The sequence below is a fragment of the Colias eurytheme genome, chromosome 8 (assembly GCF_061535395.1).
Source record: "Colias eurytheme isolate Ceu_HAF_F1 chromosome 8, ilColEury1 Martin Lab GWU primary, whole genome shotgun sequence".
Lineage (NCBI taxonomy): Eukaryota > Metazoa > Arthropoda > Insecta > Lepidoptera > Pieridae > Colias > Colias eurytheme.
The window spans coordinates 10459704-10486251 of record NC_142987.1 but is presented as its reverse complement, the minus strand read 5'-3'; the positions used below and the strand labels follow the sequence as shown (position 1 = coordinate 10486251).

Here is a 26548-nt window from a genome sequence, read left to right as displayed (position 1 = left end):
CAAAATACCGAAACAACGTAATTATTGTTTAGTAGTTGGGCGTGAAAGTAAAAAAACAAATGAAAAGTGTTTTCCATATGATTATTTATTAAATTTACGCGATTAAGAATAATTTCAACGATACAATTTAGTAACCGAGAATTCGGAGAAGGATTAAAGAAAATACCTGCCTGATCATTTTATCAAACTCTAAAAGAATTATGGTTATTTCGCATCACTCGGTTTATTAGTTTGGTAATAATTATTAAAGGTAGTTACAACCCTAGAAATTGAGTCGAACGGTAGGCAACACAATATCGACTTTGTGCGGGTACATATGGTACATTTCTTCTTGCTGTGAAGCGTAATTATTGTTATTAAGATTTTTTAGGCTATTTATAGCGTAGTAATTTTCACTTTTGCATGGAAGTGATGTATCTGCTAGTATCTAATCTGTACTGAAAACATCTGGCAATAACCGTTAGAGTGGGAACCGAAAAGAGCCCTCTCAGGTATAAAACCTAGACTATTTGAATGCTAGTAACTATATAAAATAAAAATACTATAGGCTAGAGTAAGAATAATATTGATATACATGGAAAAAAATAGCTACAGAGATAGTACTGTATGCATAGATCTGACCATGTAGTAGCTAGTTTTTGTTGTCTGCTGAAGTCTGTACGCAATGAAAATGTCTGCCGTTTCGAAAATAAGTTTTTAAGACCCTAATAAATAAAATATATGAATGGCAGATCTGGTCAAATACTTTCAAAATTGTATTTTTTTCAGCACTTTCATAAGTGTCTGCCAGAATGTTATCCGCGTGATAATGGTCTGCCATTGTTATTTTCCGATAGTAATAATAATCTATTTTCAAATATCAAAATGGCAGACGTGGTCAAATGGTTTCAAAGTTCGCCAAAAATTTCCACCTGTCTTACCTGAGCGCGCGCCCCGTCCACCACTCTGGGCTTAGTGACTCCTCATCTCATGTATAGTAGGTATAGGGGAATCAACACACAAAAATCCAGGTCTGGTCAAATACATACAGGTAGCTTTGCGCTAGCTCTCTAGCTAATAGGCTATATATCATCACACTAGGACCAACAGGAGCGTAGCAATGCGGGTAATACCGCAGGGCACAGCTAGTACGGTATAATAGAAATTTAATAGGTATGGGATGGGATTTTCTGTTAATGAATTTCTGTATAATATTATAAAATTTGGTATATCGAAATAACAATTCAATATAAATATAATCTGTAAATATTCACTGACACGAATAGGTAAATTTACACACACTACCATGTATTTCATTCACCCCTCCTCACACACGGCCTAGTCATTTGTTTATGGCTATCGAATTTCGACCTCTAACGTACTAGTTTATACAAAAGATCAATAATTTAACTAATAAACAATCGGAATTAGATACTGGGCAGCGTTAACCGGTGTTAACGTGTTTATCGGTCCCCAGGGTGCTATCACGGTGTGCGGAATTATCTCGCTTTTATCTCTCTCCCCATTGGTTAATCATTTTCGAATGTTGGATAAAAAAAAATTGGTTGTCTGTAAAGTCAGTTTACGATAGTAGAACGTGACAACGTCCGATTGTGCTTCTTTGTCGCTCGTTCCGCGCTCTCGCTTGCACTTCAAGCCTTACATGGAACGCCTCAGAGCGAGGTAACGCCGCATGAGTCATATTTTTTCGTGCGTGCATCCGGCTCTATCGAATTATAAGACGTTGTCACGTCAAAAATAAGTAAATGAAGTGACAAAAATTCTGATAGAAAAAAAATACCTAGGTATATTATAATCTATGCTAAAGCATAGCTGCACGAACATATTGTGTCAAAAAAAATGGGTTCAGTAACTGAACTATAAAATAACTGTTATTTTTAAGAAAAAAATCGATTTTTTTGGCGTTACCTAATTGACCTCTAGGCTCTAACCATACTTTATTTCACTACAATTAGAAGTGGACATTTATTATGTTTTCTTTGAATTATTAAAAAAAAAGAAAATACAGATATTTCAACACTAAACGGCGTAAAATACCAACAACTTTAGATTTAAATTAGCTTTGTTCTCGCAAATGCAATTAATTCAAAAGTCCACAAATATAATTAACCCTTTGCCCGGTCAGCAAAATAGTTTTCTACAGGGCAACATCGAAACTATAAATCAATTGTAACTCGCATGGGCGGACAGAATTACCATATTAATCTAGTGATCCGTGTAGGCTTTCGTGGAATTGTGTATAAATCAAATAATTTGTTACTGCCCTACTTATTGTTTTAGGTTTTTCCTTGTTGTATGCTGAGTCTTACTCCTAGTTGTTTTTTTTACAAATAGAAGTAAATATTAATAATAATAAGTCAAGTCGGTTGTTATTTAACCTGACCGTATTCTGTTGCCAATCACCACGGAGACTTAGAACTTGCCAACTGCGCAGGATACCTATATAAAAATTCCATAAATATGCCCGCAAAAAAAGTGAAAATATGAATTCTAATTTATACAGGTTAGATATTTCTATTTCAAGACTTAGAGCCTTCCAGGTCATAATATTAGTCTGTTTCATAAGCTTAAAGCTTTCTGATCATTAAATATGTATTGCGAATTTATACCTGGCTGTACGTATAAATTATTAATAACATTGTTTGAGTACATCGAGCCAACCATCCATGAAATTGACAAGCCTAGCAGCGTAAACGTATAGATTTACTCATTAATATCGACGGAAATATAAATTAATCCATACCAAAATAATGGAGTTTGTCATTAAATAATGTAAACACAATTAATTTGAATACGGCAACATTAACCGCTTACGTTGACACTTGTGCGTCGGTTGCACGGAATTGGCCGCCATCTTGATTTCCCGCCGAAACCGCACGCCTGCTGTTGACGGGTACTTTCGCGCGCATTTACACCGCATCTCGTTCAAGTTAATGTGTTATATGTAATTATAGCTATCGATGTCGAAGTTTAATATTAGTCCTTTTGCTTTGTGGGTTTTATACGTGCAATGAATTTGGATAGTAATTTTTGACGTAGAGAATGTAACATTGAATCTTATAAGCATTTTTAAATGCTACAATCTACCCTTCGAATAGTTATAAATTATTCTCATATTTATACGAAGACATAATTATAAGTTCTCGTGACATTTCTTTAGCTATTAATAAAAAAATATCGTGTAACACATGCTTTATAAATCTTTCAAATAAATTTCAAAACCATTGTTCATTTTATAATATCGCAACCTTTTTATAATTAATTTTAAAAGAAATTTATCGCAGCATTAAAAAATAACCGAGTTAAAGCATAGAACAAAAAACCGGCCAAGTGCGAGTCGGGCTCGCGCACAAAGGGTTCCGTAGCAGCAAATATAATAAATTACAGTTAAATCAACCTATCTCAAAAACTATAAGAGATACTTTGATCAAACCAAAAATCGTTGAAAGAGTTAATTAGCATGCATCACCTCTATTTTTTTTAGAATTTTATACCCCGTAGTTATAAAAATAGAGGGGGGGGGACATACTTTTTACGACTTTGAGAGCTGATATCTCAAAAACCGTTCACTTTAAGAAAAATGTTTTTTAGAAAACTTTATATCATTTTAAAAGACCTTTCCATTGATACCCCACACGGGTATGTACATCGAAAAAAAAAATTTCATCCCTCAGTTACATGTATGGGGGGCCCCACCCCCAATTCTTTTTTTTACTATTTAGTGTCATATTTTTGTAGCGGTTCATACAACACATATTCCCATCAAATTTCATCACTGTAGTACTTATAGTTTCCGAGTAAATCGGCTGTGACAGACGGACAGACGGACAGACGGACAGACGGACATGACGAAACTATAAGGGTTCCGTTTTTGCCATTTTGGCTACGGAACCCTAAAAAAGGCCATCATAAAAACGTATGAAGTAACATTTTTAATCTGTCGCTTGGCTATGGTCATTCATTATTTGTCAGATGGTGCGGGACGCCAGGGAGCGCGCGAAAAAGATTAATCAATAACCGTTTTATACAACAGATGGATCGACGGGTACTTTTTTAACTTTCAGCCAAGAAAAATAAACGTGAACCAGTTTTCATAGTCTGAAAGATTATGGAGTTTTCATTTTGTAGTGTGAAAGTGTTCATTAGTTGGAGAGGATTTTCGAAAGCTAAGAGTTTTTAAAAGCTCTTACTTTTTTCTTGTGTACGTACATAAATTTGTGTTAAAAATTAAACCTTCCTCAAACCAAAGCTAGCCGTAGGTCATGCTTTTATTTGAACGTAACATATTATAATTTAATAATATTTAAATATAAAAAAACAATATCAAAATAAGTAAGAATATTGTCCCTCAGCGCATTCGATGATGAAGCGTTTCAGTAAACGGTTTAAAGTCGGATTCGTGGAAAATAAAATTACATATTTCGAAATAGTTCAAACGCGATGCCAAAGAGAATTGCATTCACAGGATAGTTACTATTAATAATTCAAAACTACTGCATGGGGCGTTATACTAAGCAGTAGGGTGACTGTAAGTTTATGTGCAGTCCCGTTTTGATAAAAGTTTGTATTGTCATGTATTTCAGGATTTGTGAGACCAGATGATAAATAGTTAGGATAAATAATAATTTCAGTTATACTTAAGTTTTAAACACAATAATAAATGTTAATCAGAGTACCAGAGATCGACAATATTGCGAAAAGAAAGTTTACATACAGATTTTTTTAAGTATATTTGTTTAAAAAGCGATTTGGCAATCATTTAAAATATAAGTAGGAACTAGAATAGTATTTTTTATTTGTATTATAGTATTTATCTCGTAATAAACCAGTTAAAAAAGAAAGAGATAAAATCCGAAAACTTCTCAACAAATGGACACCCAACAACAAAGTACAAACGGCGTGTTAAGCGTTCCCTGTTTCACTTTCATATTCATATCCAGATCTAACCGAAACATATTTAGCATTTCATTTACTTTGAAAAATATGCACTATTTCGTCTGAGTGCCCGGCCAAGGGCTAGGTGTCTGAATGACAAGCTCTTAGGTTCAAAGGATTAAGTGTTTTGACTGCGTTTAAACCTTTGTTAACGAGTATTTGTTTCATTTGTTCTGTAGGGATGGGAAGGTTTTTTGAATACTGCATACTACTTGTTGCAACTGGATTGACATACAATTTGATATTGTACAGTTGCATAAACCACACCTTTATTCATACACATGCTTATAAAATCACCTCAAGAAAAGATATAAAAACAATTCAAATAGAATGTCATAGTAACAAGTGACGGCGCCTCAGGCGTCTAGTTCCCCTGAAAATATTTGGTGTACAAACAATACCCTTCGCCTCTCATATCGCAGAGCCTCTTGACCTGGAAATCTGAAACTTTGAAGATTCTGCCCTGGGCGACGCGTAAAACTGAATAACCGATGTGCATAGATAAATAAACAGATGTGACAATTTATTTTCAGGTTTATAGCATTATTAGGTGTAACAAGTTTAGAGTAACATTCATTTCATACAGATCCGTTCAGTTTTAGTTTTCCATGAAAGAGTAACAAACATACTTACATCCATCCCCAAAAACCTTCGTATTTATAATAATAGTAGGGTTATTAAAGCAAAAGTTTAAATTAAAAATAATACATAAAAGTCTATGGGGATTTTAACCTGCGTCTTTTGCCTTACCGTGGCTACAACTAAGACCATTACAGAACCCATGATCTCACCTCGTCAATAAAATTTCTTCTACTCTTTATGACAATATTATCCAAAGTATAAAAGCAATAAAATATTTTTAGGACTTTTATTAACTTCGTTTTGCTGAATTTTCCCAGAAATCAGTAAGAAGTTTGGCGTGTTATTACATTTTGTCTCGTATTATTTCTCCTCATGTTAGATTATTTTCTATAAGTCTAGTCCTTGGAACAGAACACTTATTTATAACAAAAATAGATAGTAAATATTTTGGAAGTATTATATTGGCTACTAGCTTTCCGCCTGCGGCTTCGCCCGCGTTTTCAAAAAAAAACCCGCATAGTTCCCGTTCCCGTGGGATTTCCGGGATAAAACCTAGCCTATGTCACTCAAAAATGATGTAGCTTTCCAACAGTGAAAGAATTTTTCAAATCTGCCAAGTAGTTTCGGAGCCTATTCAATTCATACAAACAAACAAACAAACAAAAAATCAAACCTTTCCTCTTTTATAATATTTGTATAGATAGAATGGAGAGTGTATGAAGGAAAAGTTATCTGAATGGTTTCTATGAATGTATAAAAATTGGTCCGTGCAAAAGCCATACTTGGGCAAAATTTTAGCGACCTTTAGTGTGTCAATGTTTAAAAGACTATTCTTTCTGTCACCTTTATTATTAAGTATTGTAAGCCCCTAAAAATAATAATGGCATTGCTTAATCTATCATATTTGATTACCTATTTACTTATTTACATCTGGAAAATTTTCGCAAGTGATTGCCGATTAAAATATTTTCCCTAAAGAATACATTCAATAAATCAGTAAAAAGTACTATCGAAATGTGTCTAGTATGTTTGTTCACGTCAATGCTTAAATCAAGATCACAACAGCAAAATTCTCATATATTACACGCAGTCCTTGACGTCCCTTTACCATACAGACATATCTAATTATTTATTTACATATAACAAAGCCGAAGCTGTCCCATAAATTATAATTTCCGATGCATTTAGCTAATAACTAATTAACTTTGTAATTACTATGATAAGCTCGGAATTCCTGGGCTTATAACTTAATACCTTCATGGTTAACGTGATTAAATTGTATCGTAATGTTACTAGCTAATATCTTCATAATTATCACAAGCTTCAGCCCACGGTTTTTCTCACGTTTTTTATTCAAGTATTCTCCAAACAATTAAAAGCTAATTGCTAGGAAGTATTATTACCAAAAGCGCTTCTAAGATGAATGTTGTTGAATAATATTAGTTATTTAATGTATTTTTACGTTACGCAGGACCACCTTTAAAAGCACGTTTTCCTTAAGTAAGATTAACAACTATTTGTTAACTAAAATAATTAAGCAATCATTAAATTAAATCATTAATAACAAATTCAACCAATTTTGTAATGTTTTAAAACTCTCTGATTACCACAGCTTAAGTTTATTCATAGCTTTTACACTTTTTACGAAGCTTTTAATCTGTCACATCTGTTCAAATATTCTTTGACGGTGTAAAGGATTCGTGAGGGCGTCAAAAGTCATAAGATTTTGAGCATCTTGTTAGTATAGGATGGGTATCTTGAGGGCAGGCCCTAGCACTACATAACAGGTATCTTTATTATTTTTCACTTATTCCTTGAAGGTTGTGGTAACGTATTGAAAGTGTTTCTTGAAGGAATATCCGATACAAAAAATCTGTATGTATCTATGTGCTTCATCTGAGAACAATTAATAACAATTAATATTATTAACCAAAACAATAATAGCAAGTAGACAGAATCAATTGGTCTAGGAAATCATGGATAAATAGCTCTGTATAATTGGCGCATGCTGTGTTAACCTCTAATTATTTGTTACTTTATCGCAAGAACTATATGTTATACTGTTATATAATAATTATATTTAAGAATCATTATAAGCTGTACCTATTTATTATGTCAATAAAGTTTTATTTTTTTATTTCTGTATTTAATAGGACAACTAACATTTGCTAGTCTTTCTCACTTTGAAAACAATACTTATACCTACTTAGCTTTCAGGCTTACAGGCTACAGCATATGCTTCATCTAAAGCGGCCGATTCACATAAAATTATCTCGCCAAACATTCGGAAGGTTTCAAATGATTGGCGCGTGAATGGTCGGAGATAAAACCGGGATCTGGTTAGCCAGTGAGATCGGATGCTATAATAGACAAACCCGATTACAGATTTCCCCGGGCGACGTTTTTCAATTGGGAACTATGGTTTCTCGATTTTGGAATTTAAAAAATTATATAGTAGGTATGTATTTGTTGTTTTTAGATGCTTGGTGGTAAACTGCCGCCCATGAGAATGACAGAGTAATGGTGGATGGTGGATGGAGTGGTGGTGGCTTAACTTTGTGATTTTTGTTTTGTTGTCATTTATTTATTTATTAAATTTAAAGAGCAACTATGGAGTTTCTTGCTGGTTCTTCTCCATAGATACTGCTTTCCGAATCGGTGGTAATTGTTAAAAATACGTAATGACGATTCGAAAGTGCTTCTAAAATAATTCTAATTTAATAAATTAAAAAAATGTTTGAGTTCGAGTTTGAGTTTATTATTAGGTTGATGCATTAATTGAAGGTGTTGTTGCATTAATCATAAATTATAATCGTCTTCATCATCATTGTATTTTTTGGTAAAATTAAAGGCTAAAGTTTAGTTTGGAACTTTAGCTACTATTAATAATTATTCTGTGCTAATGTATAATTTTAACCCAATTATCATAATCTTCGGTAGTATAGTGGTCAGTATCCCCGCCTGTCACGCGGGAGACCGGGGTTCGATTCCCCGCCGGAGAGAACTCTTTTTGAAACAAATTGTAATAACTCTTTTTTTTAGTTGCTCAGTTTAAATGCAGTATAATATGAAACTCTAGTTTTGACAAACAATTATTTTTTACTTCGAAAATTTATAGGTACTTTAATATAACTGGCAGATACGGGAATAAAATATACACTATTTTCATTATTCATAACAAGATCTTCGGTAGTATAGTGGTCAGTATCCCCACCTGTCACGCGGGAGACCGGGGTTCGATTCCCCGCCGGAGAGAAATTCTTTTTGCACATTTATTGTTATGTAATCAATACATTGTATACAATACAGTGCTATAAATTATTTGATAAATGTAATCAGATTCAAACAATAATTTTAAAGTAGAATTTTGAAGCATGTGCATACTAAAATGAAGGTACTAAACTCATATTAGAGGGACTTACTATTAGAACAGTTGTTTATTAGTCACTACTACACAATATTTTTTTAGGATGCCACTCAATTTCACATTCCATTTTTTAAATTAAGTACTTAAATATGAAAGTTTTTTTTTAAGTAGACATTCGATAGATATACCCTGTGGATATACCTATTAAATTAAGTAACAAAATGATAAGAGATAATATGAATATAATGGTCCGGGAGCCAGCAGCAGATTTTATGACCAAGTTCCTCTCAAGCGGTAATTAGTAAAATGCATCAAAGTATAGTATTATGAAGCCTCGTGAACGTCAGCTGGAGCTCGGTTGGGGGGAAGAGCGGTTGTAGCCTCCCGTATCAGCTGACGGTTTTTCCACCAAGATACAGCCAGCTGACATATATATTTATCCACAGTTACATATAAGCTGTGGTAGAACAATTCTACGAAAAACTGTACACCTCCAGAATAGTGGAGCCACTGAAGCTTCAATGCCCACGCGCTAAACTGATACGTCACTTTACAGAAGATCTACCAGACATAAGCTTGTATGAGATTAAATCGGCGCTTAAAAGTATGAAAAATGAAAAGGCTCCAGGTGAAGATGGTGTACCTGTGGAACTTTTAAAGTTAGGAGGCAAAACGGCTTTGCTAGAGCTTCAAAGGCTTTTCAATCAGGTTTTAATGGAAGGTATTACACCGAAACCTTGGAAAAACGCATTGGTTACGCTTATATATAAGAAAGGGGAAAAAACCCAACTCAATAATTATAGGCCAATATCCATATTGCTCCATACCTACAAGCTATTTACTAAAGTTCTGACGAACCGTCTAGCCAACAAACTTGATACTGCACAGCCAATAGAACAGGCAGGTTTCCGTCGTGGTTTCTCCACTATCGACCACATATTTGTAGTGCGGCAGTTGATTGAAAAGTGTGTGGAGTACAATCAGGATCTATGTGTTGCTTTCGTAGATTATGAAAAAGCGTTCGACACTGTAGAACACTGGGCTGTGTTTCATTCACTGCAAAGATGCATGGTAGACACAAGATATGTGGAAGTTCTCAAGGAGATTTATAAAGGTGCAACCCTCCAAGTAAAGCTGCACGAAGTATCTCGCCGAATACCAGTTGGTCGTGGTATAAGACAAGGCGATACAATTTCTCCCAAGCTATTTACAGCTGCTCTAGAAGACGTTTTTAAACTATTGGAGTGGTCTGAAAAAGGCGTTAGCATCAACGGGTCAATGTTGTCACATTTGAGATTTGCTGACGACCTCGTGCTCTTTGCTAAAACCCCGGACGATATAAAAGTTATGCTCGAAGAACTACATGATGCCTCACTAGCTATTGGATTAAGAATGAACATGCTCAAAACTAAATTTATGAGTAACAGCAAAAACATTACACCTGCGATCACAATATATGGTCAGAACATCGACAGAGTAGAAGAGTATGTTTATTTAGGTCAAATGGTTACGCTGGATAGGAATGCACAAACGAGGGAAGTAGACCGCCGCATTCAACTTGGCTGGGCAGCGTTTGGCAAACTATCAGATGTATTCAAAGACAAGCAAATACCAACCTTCCTGAAGAGGCGAACGTTTGAGCAATGTATTCTTCCAGTAATGACGTACGCCTCTGAAACCTGGACACTAACCAAACACCTAGTGAATAAACTCCAAGTAGCGCAAAGGTCGATGGAACGCGCTATTCTCGGGATTTCATTGATAGACAGAGTTCCAAATACGACAATAAGAAAGAAAACTGGAGTTATAGACATAGCACTCAAAGTGTCTCGGCAGAAATGGAGGTGGGCGGGACATATCTGCAGATTAAGTGACAACAGGTGGACCAACAAAATCCTAGAATGGCGTCCTTGGACCGGACAAAGAAAAGTTGGCCGTCAGCCTACTAGATGGGTTGACGACATAGTGAAGATCTTGGGAAAGAAGTGGATGCGAGTGGCGACGAACCGAAAGGAATGGCGTGCACATGAAGAGGCCTATACCCAACTTTGGGTCACACCGGGCTGAAAAAGAAAGAAAGAAAGAACATATAAGCTATCATCAGGTAAATTTTTGTTTGAGAGGAAATAACGGAAAATAAATTTTTCTTTAAATTTAACTTTCATGTTCGAGACACCAGCTGACGTATAATACACCATGTTGTAACCAGCTGACTATTTTTTTTCGTTGAGATATTGGGTTAGCTACAATTTGACAAATTTTTAGCTGAGAGGAAATGAATGAATGAATGTATTTTTTTTCCTATGTGCGTGGGAGGCTACAACCGCTCACCCCCCCAACCAAGCGCCAGCTGACGTTCACGAGGCTTTATAATACTATACTCTCATGCGTCTGACGAATTATCTCTTGAGAGGAAATAGTTAACCAAATTTGCACCTGGCTCCCTAACCATAATGAAAAGCAAAGAATGTTTGATAATATTTTATACCTATATTTTTTCAAGACATGCAAATAATCAATAAATTTCATTTCAGAAACAACATCTTCGGTAGTATAGTGGTCAGTATCCCCGCCTGTCACGCGGGAGACCGGGGTTCGATTCCCCGCCGGAGAGATTTATTTTGATAACTCTTTTAAGTTATGCGCAATTAAGTAACATTATTTTTTATTTTTGTAAATGTTATATGTAATATTTTGTAAAACATATTTATTTGTGTTCGTATAAATTATGTCAATTTTATAATACCATTACTATTTTTGTTTTTATCTTAGTCTATTTAAAGTATACCTAACAATAATTTACTTTCAACTTTGTAGAGTACATAGCGAATCTAATAACGAACTTCAGATGAATTTCCTTGAAATAAATGTCATAAGATCTCATTCGAAACATGTTATTAGATGGAACTTTTCATATCCATCAGTGACTAGCAAATGTGGTTTTGAGATGAACTTCATAAAGCGGTGAATATGTTATATGGAATCAGATTTAGAGATATTTGCGATGATTATGAAAAGTAGATTACAAATTACAATGATTCCAATGTTTGAGAAAATTTAAAATTAATTAAAAAGGGGTCGATAAAAATAAACCTTGAAAAGATTATCAATGTTAAGAAATGGCGTGAGTCTTCAAAATGGAAAGAGTAGAATACATTGACTCTGAGGTAAGATGGTTTGTGGTGATTTTATTTATTTTAAAGTGTAAGCGATAAAATTGGACTACCTATTACTTAATAAAAGCCTCTTAAAAAGTAACTAAAAATACGGTGTGTAAGCGAACGAACCAAGTAAAATACGATTGTTTATTTATAAACGTATTATTTCTATTTTGACAACATAATTCGTATATCTGTATGGTGTTACATAATGTCTAAATGGATCCAGGGTTATTGCAATTAAGGCACACCTACGCGACAAAACGTAACTGTTTGAACGTAGGCCTATATGTTTCCTTTTCCCTATTTATCACTTTATTCTCAAGGTATTTTTAAGGCGGTGTTATCCATATTAATATAAAGGAACTCTGTATGCCTGTTACGCTTTTACGCCTAAACAGTTGAAGCAATTTTGTCAAAATGTTTTAACAAAAAAATGAAGAGGAGTTTATAAAAGAAAACGTTTTTGTGATGATAAGAAATTTTGATGTCAGTGAGATAGGGAACGGATGAATGCTTATCACGCGATTAAATGAAGGTGGGATGAAAGCTTGTGTAAGTATACTATCAATGTACAAATTACTAAATAAGAAACCTGAAGAGTCTTTTGATTGATTTTTTGATCACTCATAACCGATAAAAGCATAATTTTTTTTTGTGGAGCAGTTTAGTTTCTAAGGAAGGCTCTAGGTTAAATAACATCACGCTACGACTATTAGAAGCTGGGTATCACTGCAAAACGTTGCAAAATTCAGAAAAACATTCCTGTTAAGAATAGACGGAGCTATGTGATTCAACTAGTATTCTATAAACATTATTACGATTCGAGTTTCTCAAGTAGCGGCGCACAATAACCTCTGAAATGTGCCGACTTTCCCGCGGTTTTCTTTGTGACAGAAATAATAAAAAAGGACGGATTATTATCGTCGGATACATCTCGCTGTATGTTCCCAATGCTTCACTTAGTTTATTTCACGTAGAATCCTGTTTCGATAATGTGCTTTTACGTTTTTTTAAATTTTTACACTATGGATTTTCTAGAACGAAATGATTTTTAATCTGTGTTTTTTGTTTTTTTTTGTAGATAGGGAAGCGCTTGACCACAATCTCGCCTTATTGAAAGCTAAGATGTGGTCTAAGATGGTACACGCTTCCCTAGTAGGTACCCGTTCACTCTACGCTGGAAGACCCCCATATTGTACTCGTGGATTCAGGAAGCATGTTCCAGTCCCTTGCGTTTCGGATAAAGAAAAATCTATATCTCTTCGTCTCTAAAAATAAAGTTTAAAAGTTACTCGGTAAACAACAGTTGGCGAATGGCGATGTCTTGACAAATTTGGTTATTTTTTATTTTAATTTGTTCTTTGTAGAACAAGAAAGACAAATTGTAAAAGTTGCCCGTCAAATTGGTTAGGGTGATCTATGGAATTTTGACAAGGCCATCAAAGTAACAGGATACTTCGGATACTTACTCGAAAGTAAACTTTTTTGTGATTGTACCTACATACTAAAAATACATATAATACATATTAAAAATAGACCATGAAACCGTAATAGAACCCTTTTTAAACTTTGTAAATATTATCTTATAGGAGGCAATTGTATTTTTTAATTGATTGTCTAAAAATAACTAATTTACATTGTACTGGAGTGTTATTTTGAGCAAACTTCAAAAAAGATGAAAACTAAGATCTGTTGCATTTTTTTTATTGGGGAATAGTTATAAGTTTATACATTTTATGTTTATTCAAACAGAGGTGACAGTTCTTATTCTTTTGTTTGTAAGTGCAGAAGATAATATAGGTAGCACAGCAATATAACATCAAAATATCCTCCCATTCTTCAAGTCGCCTTATAGGTAGGTACCCTTAAAATTCCTTGTAGATACACATTAAGAATCAAAAGTAGATCAAACATCAGATTGAATATTAATATAAGAAAGCATATTATCATGATAAACTGTGAGATAAGACGAAAATAGCATTATGAATGTAAAAAATATAACCAGCAAAAGATTTTTACATGAAATCCGCGTTAAAATCATAATTAAAATGGGAAAGATAAAAAAGCTGTCATTTCGTGGCGCTAATGAAATCTCACAAAAGAAAAGATCATGTCTTACGTTACATGGATGCTTAAGCAAAGTGGGGGAAGCCTTTGAGAAAAATTCGTCTCGATGACAGAGCTGGTTATTGTGGACACGGTATCTGATTTGTTAATAAATTGGTTAAAAGTTCGAGGATTTGTGTGAAGAATAATGATGTTTTTAAAACTTTGAGATTCATCTTATTTGTTTGGATAATTTTTTCATCAAATTATAGTTGTAAATGTCTAAATGAAGGTAATAAAAATGTAGATGTTACTCCCAAATATTCGATTCGAAACTGTTTGAACAATAAAGTAAAATCTATTACTTAAAAATTTTTGTAACCTTAATAGCAGAACCAGCCTACGTATTGAACATATTTTTGTTCAAAAATACTAAATTGTTATAATAATTACTGTTTTTATTTATACAATTTAATTAACGACAAAGTCCAAAAAAGAAAAGTATTAAAATAACCATCCCAAATAACCGCATCCACTCTTCTCTCTTCATGGTGCAGTCAAAAGGTCTGACGTCACGGTTCGTTACCCCCCACCATTACCCCCTCATCAAATTTCCACATTACTTACCCGCCATTGCAAATTGTGTACGATATAATCGTGCCTGTATATTTTGTTTACGTGACAGATTAATGTCTACATTTCGGGAATTCAAATGTCTGTTTATGTGGAGGTGAGACTGCTTAATAGCTTTAAGAAAGAACTTTCAAGGATTCTGTTTAAATGGAGGCGGCAAATTAGACACGTACGAATTTAGAGCTATAATATAGAGTAAGAAGCATTCTTTTGATGAATGACATTTCTCTGCCGTCAATTTCTAAGTTACATTTATTTGATATACCTCTTAAATTCAAATTAGACCAGACTATTAGAAAATAGAAATAGTGGTTGAATAAAAAATCGCAACTGCAAAACTGTAATTATTATTCACTTTAATTGAAAAAAAATCGCCTTCTATAAAGGAGGAACTTATTGGCGAAAGATTAAGATAGTAAATAATGAAATTAATTTTGTACATTCTTCTGAATTTTATATCGAAAACCTTTCAAAGTTTTTACTACTGTGGAGACAAAAATCATAAAAATTTTACGTTCAATTCGTTCCAAACCTTCTTCTTTTGACACTGTCAATGACATACCGAAAGTGACACATCACTCAGTGTCACTATCGAAAAAAAAAAATTAGAACACAGATAACCAAAAAGCGTTCCATTACATCGTCCTCTATACCGTACTACTGATTGATAAATGGACTCCCGAAGAGATAAAGCAGTAGATAAAATGTAAATTGCTTACGATCGTTCGGAATTTGATTTATCGCAAGGGTGCGTTGCGGTTTCAACGAACGATCGCTACCCAAAGGGTCCGTGAATTATATTGAATATTCTCTACTTTTGGTGCGAACAGAGGTCTAGTATAGAATGTACAACGTGGAGGACAATTTTATTGTCCTCGTATTTGATTTTATGAAGGTGAAAAGAAATATTTCGAAGTGAAACTCTTTTTTGGATTAGACGGACAAGACGAAAAACAATATTATATTATGTGAGAAAACGCAGTTTGTTTTTCATTTGTAACATCTGATTTTAGAATCGATTTTATAATATGTTTTAACAAACTGTTGATTTCAAGTTTTGAATCAAACAATACAAAGAATAAAATCATTTTAAGTGACTGCAAAGACTTAAAAAATATTTCAAAAAAGTACAACAGTTTAGTTCGCTATAACTCATATCTGCATAAATTTTCAATATTTTTTTTATATTTTGAAAAAATGACGCACAATATCCATATGAAATTGCGTAAAGACTATATTTTTCAGGCAGAGTTTTCATTCTACAAAATTTATTTAAATACGTTCAGTTTTCCCTCAAACGCCACGTTATCTCAACTTCAAAAGTATTATCAATATCTAAAAATCCACTTAACCCCACTACAACTTCACTATTCTAACTAGAATGGACACTTCTCATCAAAAATAAATTAATTTGAACAAGATCAAACAAACCAATTAAGGCCGTTCACTCGCTATTAGTCCCCAGTCACAGCTAATAAATGTAAAATCTTATATTTTCCTTGGCATTGCTAAAGTTGTAAGCATCTTGAGACTAACGAGGAAGCGTTTTGTGGCGCTCGCTGCGGATCGCTAATTACACCACACTGAGCCAGATTAGCTCTTAGTCAAGTATGGCCAGGGAATGGGCGGTGAAATGCAACTCAAAATGGCAATGAATTGTGACTTTTATAAAAAAAATAGTATTCATTTATTTCAGGCCACATCGCCCAGTATTAGTGAAATCTTATTTTCACAAGAATAAGATTTTACAGGTTAGTACTACAATGACAGAAATTTACTTACACAATTTTGTGTAGATACAACGCAAGGTACGAAATACATGGATACGAATTTCACTGGATATGAGAATGATATAAAGGTAAGTAACGAATGTCAAAGTAAGTAATTAATATACAATTAGTAACATCAATTTTGGTATTTAACCATTTCTGTCCTATGGAGAAGAGATCAGATAATACAAAAATAAAACCACATATTGCACTAAATTCTCTTTATTTGACTAATACAAGACATCACTATAACATCAAGTATAATATTAAGAAGCATTAAACGATCTATACTTATAGTTACTAGCGGTCCGCCCTGGTTTCTCCCGTGGTACATGTTTACTTTTTCTCACTATAAGAACAATCCTCAAGGTATATTATAAAAAAAAAGAATTAACGTAATCGGTTCAGCCCCCCTAGACAAGTGGCTTTCTATTAGCGTAAAGTTGAATAGAATAGATTATTATGAATGTATGAGATTGACGTTTGATTACGACGACGACGACGATTGATTACGTCAATCTCATACATTCATAATCTATTCTATTCAACTTTACGCTAATAGAAAGCCACTTGTCTAGGGGGGCAGTTGTTCTCGAGATTTGCGCTTAGTAAAAGTAAACGTAATCTCCAATACAAAAGAACGCATAGAATATTCGCTTAGCGTTTACACGTTGGTCTCCTGGCCCCACCGAATAGCGCCAGTGACTCGAATCCACTGCGGTTGTACTTGACGTGATATTATCTTGACGCTATTGTCCATTTATTTTACAGTTCATTTGAATTGTTCCAGTCTGAAGTGTATTGTTTTCCCGCATTTATGGAACACATTTTAAATGCTTTATCGTTTATAGTGTTGTGATTGTGATTATACTGTTTGGTTCGTTCTTTGTAAATTTAATGCTTTTAATTTTGAAGTTCATGAACACTTAATTTGTTCCTTAGGTGTAAACCTATAACTTCCCAAATATGTTCATTCTTAATTATGTTTGTTTTTGTGGTTATTGAAGTTTGCGCTTAGACACGAAATTCTTTAAAAAAGTAGTTTTCTTCATATTATGATTAAAAATTGTGTCGTCATCGTGTGATATTTTTGTTTCGCCGACATCTTTATTTCTGAAAGCTACGAATTAAGGATCTCTAACACAATGGAAAACGTTTAAAACACATAGATAAATAAAAATAGCTTTGCTGTCACGAAAATTTAAATTCTGTCTCGTTCCATCACAATAATATACACCAATGATTTTCAGGTTAAACTTTAATTTCACACTGATCTCTCAGCGCCGCACAGGTCACCCCGTGAACCGGTTTAAACTGCTCTCATCCAGTTAAAGCTAGAACGTGCAATATCATCCAATCACATTATTGGGAAACCAGATCAGGCTTGAATATTGAAATTTTCGCATTTCGCATTAGGATTACATGCTTGTAAATCATAAGTATCTTGAGGTTAATATTCTTTGATATGTTGTCAGGTGGTGATTGATTTTTTGAAAAATTTTGGTGATCGGCAGTATAGTCCCTGAGGTCGATTCTATATTTAGGTATTTTTTGACAGTGAGGTGAATTAGCGTAATTTTTAACAAAAAATTGGTTGTCTGTACCTAAAGTCGGTTTACTGACGATATTGTGCGTTTCACGAGAGAGTTCCCCTGCCGTTATGTTGGCATACCTGACTGTCAAAAACGTCAAAACGTTACAGAGTTGTCGAGGTTTTCCGAAATTTAGAAATGTTTTAGAGATTGGCATCATGCCGCATACGCTTAGAAGTGGTGAAAGAGAAATGGCTCTGTAACGCTTCTAAGCTCTTTGACGTTTTTGATAGTCAGGTATGCCAACATAACGGCAGGGGAACTCTCTCGTGAAACGCACTATAGTTGAACGTGACAACGTCAGATTGTGCTTCTTTGTCGCTCGTTCCGCGCTCTCGCTTGCACTTCAAGCCTTACATGGAACGCCTCAGAGCGAGGTAACGCCGCATGAGTCATGTTTTTTCGTGCGTGCAGCCGGCACTATCGAATTATAAGACGTTGTCACGTCAAAATATTGCTTGTTTTTTTTTTCTATTTAAACGCTTAGTTTTTCTTTCCTATTATTTGTATTATCATTGACATTTAAAATTTGTTTTCATTGGGAGTACATATGCAGATGCTTTTTCGATAGTAATATTCTTTAAAATAATTCAATAGTAGAAAATGTACGGTATCAAAATAATATGCATCCGAGCGATGAGCAAACATACTTTCCTTTTAACCTAATATAGGATATCTTAACATTTTAGAGCATATTTATTTGATTTATTTTATAGGCCAACGTTATATAGGAATGTCTGGAAGAGCCTTTAAGTTTATACAGATTTTTATGGGTCCTTCTGCGTTAACAACTTGGTCTGAAATTTGGTAAGTACATGATAGCCTGAACATGGTAGCATAGGCTACCTTCCATCCAATTACTAGTGAAACGATTAATCACACTCCATATCAAATTAATAAATATCAGCGATCTAAAAAGAAAGAATCCATTAAAATTCGTACATTTGTACATACAGATGGAGTAGCAAAGCAAAGCTCTCTGTAAATTTAATGAGGCGTTCCATCAAATGATTCTAATAAGATAAATGACCTTCCAATACATTAGGCAGTTAAGAACTTAGCCGTGAAATCCAACGGACACGGAAGACTTGTTAGAGCCATCGGAAATACGCGTCGATGGAGACAGGGATGGAATGGGGGAAAGGACCTTTGGACTTGTAATTTTGTGACTGAGGTATCATTGTAAGCGCATTGGGATTAATAATTTTCTTACTGAGGTATTTTTTTGACGTGACAACGTCTTAATATAATTCGATAAAGCCGGCTGCACGCACGAAAAAACATGGCGCGGAACGAGCGACAAAGAAGCACAATTGGACGCGTTGTCACGTTCAACTATCGTCAGTAAACCGACTTTACAGACAACCAATTTTTTTTTATTTGGTTATGGTTAATTAGCTGTATGATTTAAATATTAATTAATTATGCTGTTCAAGGGAGGTATGTAAGTGTATGTTTATTATGTTTCAGCTTTACGATTTAAGTTGTATTGGCTTTGGACAAGAATTCGTGCTTCTGATGATAGCGTCATAGCGAATCCTCTAAGCTCTTGCCATTTCAAAATCATGACAGCTTACAGGATTCATAAATCGGCTTTTGCTTTTTATTTTGTTATAGGTATCGTATATTTAGTTAGTTACAGAGTTATCAAAATAAATAAATAAACAATGTGTGCGCGGATAGGTGGCTTATATTGCAATATTTGACTTCCACAAACAGCCTTTATCGCTATTAAAGATGAACAAGTGGGAGATTTGAGTCAAATATTGTGAAGTGAAACTTCTCTTAGCGTGTTGAGAGTAAAATTTTAAGGTCGCGTCATGACAATACCGTCACGTTATGAAGTAGGGTGATGATTTTGATATCTTTGAATCTTGCTAACGAAGTTTCACTTCTGACACGTTTGCTCGGCACACTTAAATTAACGAAAAATGATTTATTACAATACTTTTATCGTTTACGACACCATTTAAAACTAATTTAAATAAATATATCAGCAACGTTAACACTAAAACGACCGGGCCTCAAAAGCCCGACAATCCGTTCCACACGTGACTATAATAGAAATATTCCTCAAGTAAATGTTGGGGCAACAAATCAATTCGGAGCGATGTACGCAACAACCCAGAACGTCTCGAAACAAAAGGAACAATGTTTCTTTTCGAAGTGGAGTGCTGGCCATGTATCGTTGTGCTCCGCTTGATATGGGCGAGTTACTGGCCTAATAAATATATATTAGCATATCATTATCAGACATGGCTGTCCCACAGCAATGTCCTCTCTTCCCTCAGTCCACGTGTTGCTATTGTGAGCATATTATAATATTATGTAGCATAAGCTAAAAATATATTCTGTTAGATTTCATCGTTTTGCAATTTGCAATTCTAGCTCTATTTTTAAACAAGCTCTTCACCTTTTTTGTGTGTAGCCTTAAAAAGTAACTTCTACTACTTACCGCAGATCATAAATATTAAGTTTTATATAAATTGTAAAAGCAATTATGTATTTAGATATCCTAACATACACGTTTCGTAAGCGTATATATTCGTACTTAACCCTAGAAAGATAGTCTGCGTCAAAATGACTCATGCGTTTTCGAAATATGGCTGTATCTTTTTAAATGTCGCGAATCCATAACTGTGCGTTTAGGACATTTCATAACTCACTGAGAGAAATCCTATGGTATACATATCAATAAAATTAATCTAACTAATTTTGAAATATAACGACTACGTGAGTCAAAATTACGCATGATTATCTTTACCGTGACTTTTAAGATTTTAAATTCTATGGTAGTTTGAATATTTTTAGCTTATTATTACTGTATATTGTAACTTATATTATAAATTTATGTTTATACATATTGAAGCAAATATAGAAAACAATTGGGAATAGAAAATTGGAAGAATGTTGTATACTGGCCGCTCTTATACAAAGCGATGAGGGTCCCTGTGAAGATACCGATAGTTAGGTAGGAGGACCACGAAATTTAAGATGACGAGTAAAGTGATATAGAAGAAGCTTTTCCTGATGAGGTACAAAGCAAACATGATATATTACATTCAAGCAAAAGGCGGAGTAGATGCATTAGACCGAATGTGTTCCCTGATGTCCTATAGTAGGAAGACAATGAGATGGCCAATGGCTTTTTTTTATGGAATCATAAAAATTGCCTGCATATTGCATATTAAATTTATAGCCACATTGTTAATAACAAAGTACAAAAACATCCGAGTAAAAAAAACGTGAAATATAGAAGCATGGAACTGTCTTCTTTGTTTATGCGTGGGGGTTTAGAATCACCAGCTTTCAGAAGATATTTGCGTGAAAATATCTCCAATTTGTTGCCAAATGAAGTATCTGGTACATCGTAAGAAAGTACTGAGGAGACCTTCAGTAAAAAAACGTATTTACTATACTTTTGTCCGTCTGAAATAGGACGAAAGGCAAATGCGTCCTGCAAAAAATGTAACATAGTTATATTATGTTGTGAGCATACGTTGATATGTCCTAAAGTTGTTTCTCACTAATTTTTCATATAACTATATCTACAAAATTTATATAACATAATAATAATACGGGCATTTCTCCGCAACTCGACGTCAAGCGCCTATTTTGCGTGAGAGAGGGAGGTGGGGGAAACCAGCTAAAATTGAAACCACCCGAGCTCCTCCATGAAGCCAAGCAGCTTGTGAGGGCTGCCAAAGGCTTCGGGGAGGGACCCGGGAGACCCCAGGTGTCTTGCCCTGTACTCCGCAACCCCCTTACATTCCATGATGACGTGGGCTGCCGTTTCCTCGGTCTCCATGCATGCTCTGCATAGCGGACTGTCTGTGATCCCTAGATTGAAGAGATGTTTGTTAAAGGGGCCGTGCCCTGTGAGGGTCCCTGTTATTACGCGTAGTTGCACTCTACGTAGGTTGAGAAGCCGACGTGCAAGTCTCGAGTCAATGTCCGGTAGGGCTTCTCTGGCTTGCTTGCAATCAGATCTGCATGACCATTCCGCTCTCTGAGCAGTGCTAGTGAGCTGGGTAATCATCATCCGGGTCCAGCTAGCAGGTAGCGGTATAATGGGAAAAGGTCCCATGACCGGTGTTTCAGATGCCCTTCTGGCTAGTATATCAGCAGCATCGTTTCCACGTGAGCTACTGTGTCCTTTTATCCATTGTAATACTAGGGAATTTCCCAGGTCACATACCTTAGTGAGGGCTAAGTGACACTCAAGGGTCAACCCTGAAGTGAATTCATGGCTTTTGATTGCCATGAGTGCTGCTTTACTATCCGATAAGATCCGAATCGAATAGTTTGTTACATTTCTTTTAATTATGGCCGAAGCTGCAAGTAGAAGTCCTAGGCATTCAGCCTGAAAGACTGTATTTTGGGGTCCCAAGGGGTGCGAGATGTTAATGTTTAGGTCCTCAGAGAAGACCCCAGCACCCGTGCCATTTCTAGTCTTAGACCCGTCCGTGAAGATTAGTAGGTCTTCAACGCTGTTGTGTTCTGACGTGTATTCACGTAGCTGTATCTTATATTTCTTGTCAAAGATGAATTGTTTTGGGATCTTATCACTTATGGCAAGGAGTGAGGACTCCTTCTCAGCTGCCATAGTTAAGATCTTACTGTGTGCTGTAGGCACCATTCTCCATAGGTTTTGTGTCTTTAACCTTACAGCTGTCGCTAGAGCTTCTTGTCTTACAAAAAGATGTAGGGGTGGCAGGTCGAGCATTGCCTCAATCGCAGCAGTCGGTGTTGTGCTCATGCTGCCAGTGATTGCCAGACAGGCGAGTCTTTGAAATCTCTGCAGTTTGCTTATAGCCGCCGATTGTTGTGTCTTTGGCCACCAAACCACAGAGCCGTAAGTTAGCATTGGTCTTATGACAGTTTTGTAGAGCCACATTGTGACTTTCGGGGAGAGCCCCCATCTATTACCAATCATTTTGTGGCACTGCCAGAAAGAAATGCTTGTTTTTTCGATCTTATTCTCAAGGTGTTTGTTCCAGTTGAGTTTATCGTCTAAGGTAATCCCGAGGTACTTAACCTCTTTCGATAACTGAAGTACGGAGCCAAATAGCTTTGGTAGCTGGTAGCTTCCTAGAAGGCGTCGGTTAGTGAATAGAACAAGTTCCGTCTTGCGCGGGTTCACTGAAAGGTCATATTTGTTGCACCAGCGCTCAACTATTGATAGAGCTCTCTGTGTAATTTCACAGACAACACTCGTGAACTTACCAGAGATAAGTATTACTAGGTCATCTGCATATCCAATGGTATGGAATTTGTTTTTGTTTAGTGTGCTGATCAAGTCGTTCACAACTAGGTTCCACAGGAGCGGTGAGAGAACTCCCCCTTGTGGGCAGCCTCTGGTGACCAGCACTTTCTTTGTTTTATCCTTGCTAAGTTGTATCTCTCTACTGCCTAGCATGTTTATAATCCATGAGACTACTGTGGGGTTAACCTCATGCTGTGATAGGGCATTTTGTATACTTGAGTAGTGTGTCTTATCGAAAGCTCCCTCAATGTCTACGAAAGTGCCCAAGCACATTGATTTTTCTTGTAGGGCTTCTTCTATTTTGGACACTACACAGTGTAAGGCCGAATCGGTAGATTTACCGTGGCTGTAAGCATGTTGGTTCCGATGTAATGGAATACGCACGAGGGCAGTATCCCTAATGTGTCTGTCACAGAGCCGTTCTAATGTTTTGAGTAAAAAGGATGTGAGGCTGATAGGTCTGTGGGCTTTCGCATCCGTGTAGTCTGTTTTCCCTGGTTTAGGAATGAAAATAACATCAACAGTCCTCCAGCTGGTCGGTATATAGCCGTGAGCGAGGCTGGATGTCAGAATGGCAGATAGGTGAGACGTGAGTATCGGCCCCCCCCATTGTAGTAAAGCCGGGTATATACCATCTGGACCAGGTGCCTTGTATGCTTGAAAGCTGTCGATTGCCCATTGTACTTTTTCCTTACTGACTATGAGCTCAGCAGTACTCCAGTTTTCCTCACATGGTGTGTGGGTTGCTGTGTCTTTCCTTTCATGTCGTTGTATGAATTTGCAGCCGGGGAAGTGTGTCTGCATCAGAACAGCTTCCGTCTCAGCTGTTGTTTTTGTAAGAGTGTTGTCGCATTTTTTGATCGATCCCAGCTTGGACGTATTGCAGCAGGAGATGACTTTGCGCACTCTGTTTGCTTGATTACAGGATTCAATGCCATCACAGAATTTCTTCCATCCTGCACTGCTTCTGAATCTTATTTGTCTTTTGTATTCAGCTTTGTTTACTTTGTAAGTGTTCCAATCGTGGTCGCAGTTAGTGTTCATTGCACGGTTCAGTGATCTTCTGACCAATTGTCTTTGTTTGGCAAGTTCCGGTCCCCACCAGGATTGCTGTTTGGCACCTGTTGCTTTCGTTACCCGCAGTGGGCAGGCAGTGTTATAGCTGGAAATAATATTTGTAGTTAGTTGTTCTGCCAGACGTTCTAAATCCTGTATAAGCATTATTCTGTCTGGAAAGCATGAATTCGCGAGGAGGTTTTCAAGATGGGCCCGATAGAGTGTCCTATCAGTTTTCCTGGGATTCCTTGTAGGAATGGGTGTAATAGTGTTAACCTGTAGGTTAAAACGTAGCCACCTGTGATCGGAGCAAGAAGCCTCCTTTGACACGTGCCAGTTGTTAATGCTATCTATGATGCCAGGGGTCGCCAGTGTGAGATCAATGATAGTTCTACATCGGCGAGTAACGAAGGTTGGTTCAGCACCTGTATTTACTAAATTAAGACTAGTTGTAAATAAGTATTCAACAAGGTCTCTGCCTCTGTTGTTACCTGTAGGCATCCCCCATAGGGGGTGGTGTGCATTGCAGTCTGTACCAGCGATAAGCTCCAGACCCTCTCCCGCGCAGTACTCCACCAGCCTGGCAAATTCTCGCGGTGGTGGGTCTTCGTCTGCCGGCATGTACGTCGAGGCGATCACAATGTTGGGCCTGTAGTTGTTATCCCCTAGTAGTAGGATGGCGCATACATCCCTAGAACAGAATTCTGTTAGTGGATGCACTTGTAGATTATTAGAGACATAAATACAGGATCTGGGTTTATTAGAACCTGTTATGGAAATAATCTTACCTCCGATGTTAGTGAGGCCGTTGATTTTGCCAGAGTTGCTTACCCACGGCTCTTGGATAAGCACAATGGCCGTAGTGGTTACCTCCAGCCATTTCCTGAGCTGAGCCGTAGCGCTCTGACTGTGCTGGAGGTTTGCCTGAAGAAAGTGGCATTCAGATGAGGGGTTCGCCATCATCAGATAGCATCCCCCCTTCTTCCTGACCAAGGGCCAAGCCACCGAACCTTCTGGTGTACTCATCACTGCTCTCCGAATCAGCCGACTCTAGGTCGCCCGAATCTACTGAGAGCAGGATGAGTTCATCGTCAGGCGTCACCTCCATAGGCGCATCAGTTGTGTCGCGCGATGTGGAGGGAGCTGTGGCTTGCTCCTCACTTTCTGTTGTTAAACTAGGCGGTATTGCAGCCTTGTTTAATTCAGAAACCGACTTTGCAGACGTGGTCACGTTTTCCACCGTTGGTTTGTTCCATACGGGGGGCCGTTCGGTAAATTTACCCTTTGGCCCCTGGAACTTAATATAGACCGAGCCAAAGAAGAATCCTAGGCATCGGTTATGCTCCATGACCGTAGAGACCAAATCCTCCGGTATGCTGACGACAACAAACGTTTCCGCTTCCTGTACCTCAGCCCGAAGGAGCAACCAGCGGTGTACCTGCGCCCAGTCATTGTGGTACTGGAGTTGAAGGCCAACAACCTTCATATCCTTCCATACACCTGGGAGCAGGATGCCACAGCGCACTCTACGCGGCACGTCCGCAAGTCTTCTGACGCAGATTTTGTCACCAGAGGGCAGTGTAACCTTCTTGGTGGCTGCTTTGAGCCAATCCACCGTCCTCGTATCGTCGCACCATAGCTTAAGGACGCCCCCTTTAAATATGGGTTTGCCCTTAAATAGGATGCGAGCGTCTCCTTCCCTGTAGTTCAATGCTTCCTGATGAAGCAAGGGTTGGAGTGATGCCAGGATGTGGTCGGCTTGTTCTTGGTTGAGGTGACCAGTTGGTGTGTCAGACGTTATCGCCACAATTAGATCACCTTTAACTGCATCCGCATAGCTCGCGGAATGGACTGCCCGGGACTCATTAAGGAGACTCATCAATCAGATCTGCATGACCATTCCGCTCTCTGAGCAGTGCTAGTGAGCTGGGTAATCATCATCCGGGTCCAGCTAGCAGGTAGCGGTATAATGGGAAAAGGTCCCATGACCGGTGTTTCAGATGCCCTTCTGGCTAGTATATCAGCAGCATCGTTTCCACGTGAGCTACTGTGTCCTTTTATCCATTGTAATACTAGGGAATTTCCCAGGTCACATACCTTAGTGAGGGCTAAGTGACACTCAAGGGTCAACCCTGAAGTGA

At 36.7% G+C, this 26548-nt stretch overlaps 1 protein-coding gene and 3 non-coding genes across 4 annotated transcripts; 3 read left to right on the top strand and 1 right to left on the bottom strand.

Annotated features, from left to right (window-relative positions):
* The first annotated feature begins 8447 nt into the window (after window positions 1-8447).
* On the top strand, window positions 8448-8519 carry TRNAD-GUC (transfer RNA aspartic acid (anticodon GUC)). Its single transcript has one exon. It is a non-coding gene; the product is annotated as a tRNA-Asp (tRNA).
* Window positions 8520-8700: 181 nt separating this feature from the next.
* On the top strand, window positions 8701-8772 carry TRNAD-GUC (transfer RNA aspartic acid (anticodon GUC)). The gene has a single exon. It is a non-coding gene; the product is annotated as a tRNA-Asp (tRNA).
* Window positions 8773-11426: 2654 nt separating this feature from the next.
* Window positions 11427-11498, top strand: TRNAD-GUC (transfer RNA aspartic acid (anticodon GUC)). The gene has a single exon. It is a non-coding gene; the product is annotated as a tRNA-Asp (tRNA).
* Window positions 11499-25339: 13841 nt separating this feature from the next.
* On the bottom strand, window positions 25340-26286 carry LOC149906753 (uncharacterized). The gene has a single exon (XM_090104391.1). The coding sequence runs from the start codon at window positions 26284-26286 to the stop codon at window positions 25348-25350; it is 939 nt and encodes a 312-aa protein (XP_089960517.1). The 3' UTR covers window positions 25340-25347.
* Between the last annotated feature and the right edge of the window lie 262 nt (window positions 26287-26548).

Bases quoted from the DNA above. Each gene is read 5' to 3' on its own strand.
- LOC149906753 (XM_090104391.1), bottom strand. From the start codon at position 26,286: ATGAGTCTCCTTAATGAGTCCCGGGCAGTCCATTCCGCGAGCTATGCG.